Source organism: Terrapene carolina, unplaced genomic scaffold (genome assembly GCF_002925995.2).
Source record: "Terrapene carolina triunguis isolate 2854851 unplaced genomic scaffold, T_m_triunguis-2.0 Scaffold28189, whole genome shotgun sequence".
In the NCBI taxonomy this organism is placed as follows: Eukaryota; Metazoa; Chordata; order Testudines; family Emydidae; genus Terrapene; species Terrapene triunguis.
The window spans coordinates 1-2,438 of record NW_020692540.1 but is presented as its reverse complement, the minus strand read 5'-3'; the positions used below and the strand labels follow the sequence as shown (position 1 = coordinate 2,438).

The following is a 2,438-nucleotide window of genomic DNA, read 5'->3' as shown; positions in this document are numbered from 1 at the left end:
CCCCCCCCCCCACCCTGCCACTCCCTGCCTGGGATCCAGCCATGGCTCCCACCTCCCTGCCCCCCCCTATTCCAGGACCCACCCTCCTTGCCCCCCCAATCCCATCTACCCCCATCGCCTTCCTACCACCAGAAGTGATTTTCTTGCCCCCAACAACCTCCACTAATGGACCCCTCCACCCCCTCTTAGCCTATCTGCCTCGCCCCCGCTCCGGCGGTCACCCTCCCTGTTCCCCATCTCACCAACCCCACTATCTTCTCTCTGCCACCAGCGTCACCAGTCAGGATCCTATTTCATACCCCAACACCCACCAGGAAGTCCACCCCCAGCTCTCACCTACTCCTTTTCTCCCCGCCCCCACCACCTATCTCCGGAGCCATCCCCCCCTCTCCCCCGCATCTACTCCCACCCCCCCTTCCTACCACCAATCCACCCTCACCCCACCTGCCACTTCGTCCAGGGACAGCAACCGTCCCCAGCCAGCCTCCCCACTCCCCGTCCCATCTACCACCATGACAGATGGTTTCATCCAGAGCCCCACCACCCCCTTCCTGCCACCAGTCATCGTCATTTCAGGATCCATCCATACTTAGCAACCTTCCCCATCCCCTCCCCCCCCCCCCCCACCACCCATGCACCAATCCACACACCCCCTTGCCAGCATGCCACATTACAGAGCAAGGGGACCAATGGCCCCCCAACCACCATTCCCATCTACCTCTATCCCCTTCCTGCCACCAACCACCATCTCTTGACATCTCCAATCCCGGTCACTTACCACTGTCCACCACTGTGGTCAGGTGAGAGCAGCCCCTCCCCCCTCGTACCCCAGCTGGTTCTTCTGCCCCCTCCACGTGGTCAGTGGCGGACAAAGCGCAGCGAACGCGAGTTGAGGATGTCCTCCGGGTCGGGGAAGACCGAATCCACCCGGAAGCCTTGATCCAGGGCCACCTTCAGCACCTCCTCCAGGAACTCCGCCGCTGTGAGGACCTCCCGCCCATCCGGCGGCGCCATCCGGAGAGGGCGCACTTTCTGCTTGGCGTACTCCGCCTCGGGCAGCTCCAGGGGCCGCGGGGCCCACTCCAGACGCAGGTGGTGTCGGCTCCGGGCTTCCCCCTCCTCCGCGGAGACGGATGGGTAACCGGATCCTTCCTCTTGGGCAGCAACAGACTCCCCATCCCCGGCCATGCCCAGCCGGTGGTTGGATTCGGCATCGGCAAGAGTGCTCAGCCAGCGACCAGTTCCCCCGGCGTCTCCGGCTCGGCCCAGCCGGCCACCCAGCAGCTCCAAGAATTGCCCGTCGGTGCAGAAGACATTGGCGGTGAAGATGCGGAGCGGGCAGGTGCTGAGGCCATAATTCTGTGGCCCGCGCCGGACGGTGAAGTGCAGCAGCCGCTCCTGGCAGTCGACGTCGGCGTGGAGCACAGCGTTGGCCCGGTGCCGCCGGCGCTCGGCCACCAGCCGGCCCAGCTCGGCCAGCAGGGGCCGGATCTGGTAGAAGTCCGCCTCGGCCCGCAGCAGGGCCAGCTCCGAGTAGCCCTCGGGCAGGTCCAGGCGGCCCAGCCGCAGGAAGTTGAGGACATGCCGGAAGGCTTTGCCATCGCGGTCGATGAAGTAGTGGCCTCGCCGGTCGGTGTGGGCTGGCCGGGGGCCCCGGAACATGGCCCCCAACATGGAGTCGGGGAAGCGGGTCAAGGTCTCCAGCGTGGTGCTGTAAAATTTGCCACCGACGTTCAGGGTGACGGGGCCCACAGGCAGCCCGGGGGTGGCCAGGGGGTCCCCCCCCTCAGTCGGCACCTGCCTCCTCTCCTCCTCTTCCTCCCCCATCCCAGCACCTGGAAGGGTTTGATAGACAGCGTGAGGGCTGCGGATTCCTCCCCCGACCCCAGACAACGGGCAGGGCCGGCTCTGGCTTTTTTTGCCACCCTAGGCAAAAAAGCCACCCGCCACCCCCACCCCCCCCAGCGCGGCAGGGGAGTGCGCCGAGCCCGGCCGCAGGCCCGCAATCCCCAACCGGCCCGAGCGCCAGGGGGGAGGGCGGCGAGCCCGGCCGGGGCCCCGCTCTTGGGCCGGAGCGCCCCGCCCCACCGCCCCAAGCACATGCCTAGTGGGCTGGTGCCGGCCCTGACAACGGGGTTCTCTCTGCCTACTCCTGGGGTTCCTATCCTGCTCTTGCTCCCAGACGCCTGGGTTCTCCTCTCCCTCCCTCTGTCCAGGCTGCTGGGGGGGGCAGGGGGGGTCCTTTCGCTGTAGTCCGGGAGGCCGGCGTCGTCGCCACCGCCGGCACCACCCCACTAGGCATGTGCTTGGGGCGGTGGGGCGGGGCGCTCCGGCCCAAGAGCGGGGCCCCGGCCGGGCTCGCCGCCCTCCCCCCTGGCGCTCGGGCCGGTTGGGGATTGCGGGCCTGCGGCCGGGCTCGGCGCACTCCCCTGCCGCGC

The 2,438-nt window shown here is 68.0% G+C and overlaps 1 protein-coding gene across 3 annotated transcripts; it reads right to left on the bottom strand.

Annotated features, from left to right (window-relative positions):
• Positions 1–858: 858 nt before the first annotated feature.
• On the bottom strand, positions 859–1,785 carry KCTD11 (potassium channel tetramerization domain containing 11). 3 transcript variants are annotated; one of them, XM_024223415.2, is made up of 2 exons: positions 1,239–1,763; positions 859–1,109 (listed from the first exon to the last, which is right to left on the bottom strand). In XM_024223415.2, exons 1-2 carry the CDS (start codon positions 1,672–1,674, stop codon positions 859–861), a joined length of 687 nt encoding a protein of 228 aa, XP_024079183.1. In that variant the 5' UTR covers positions 1,675–1,763. The 3 variants fall into 3 exon arrangements, with proteins under 3 accessions (XP_024079183.1, XP_024079184.1, XP_024079182.1); XM_024223416.2 differs by having other exon boundaries at positions 859–1,116; positions 1,252–1,701; XM_024223414.3 differs by having other exon boundaries at positions 859–1,785.
• Between the last annotated feature and the right edge of the window lie 653 nt (positions 1,786–2,438).

Excerpts from the sequence above, each read along its gene's own strand:
- KCTD11 (XM_024223414.3), bottom strand. The coding sequence starts at position 1,674 with ATGTTGGGGGCCATGTTCCGGGGCCCCCGGCCAGCCCACACCGACCGG.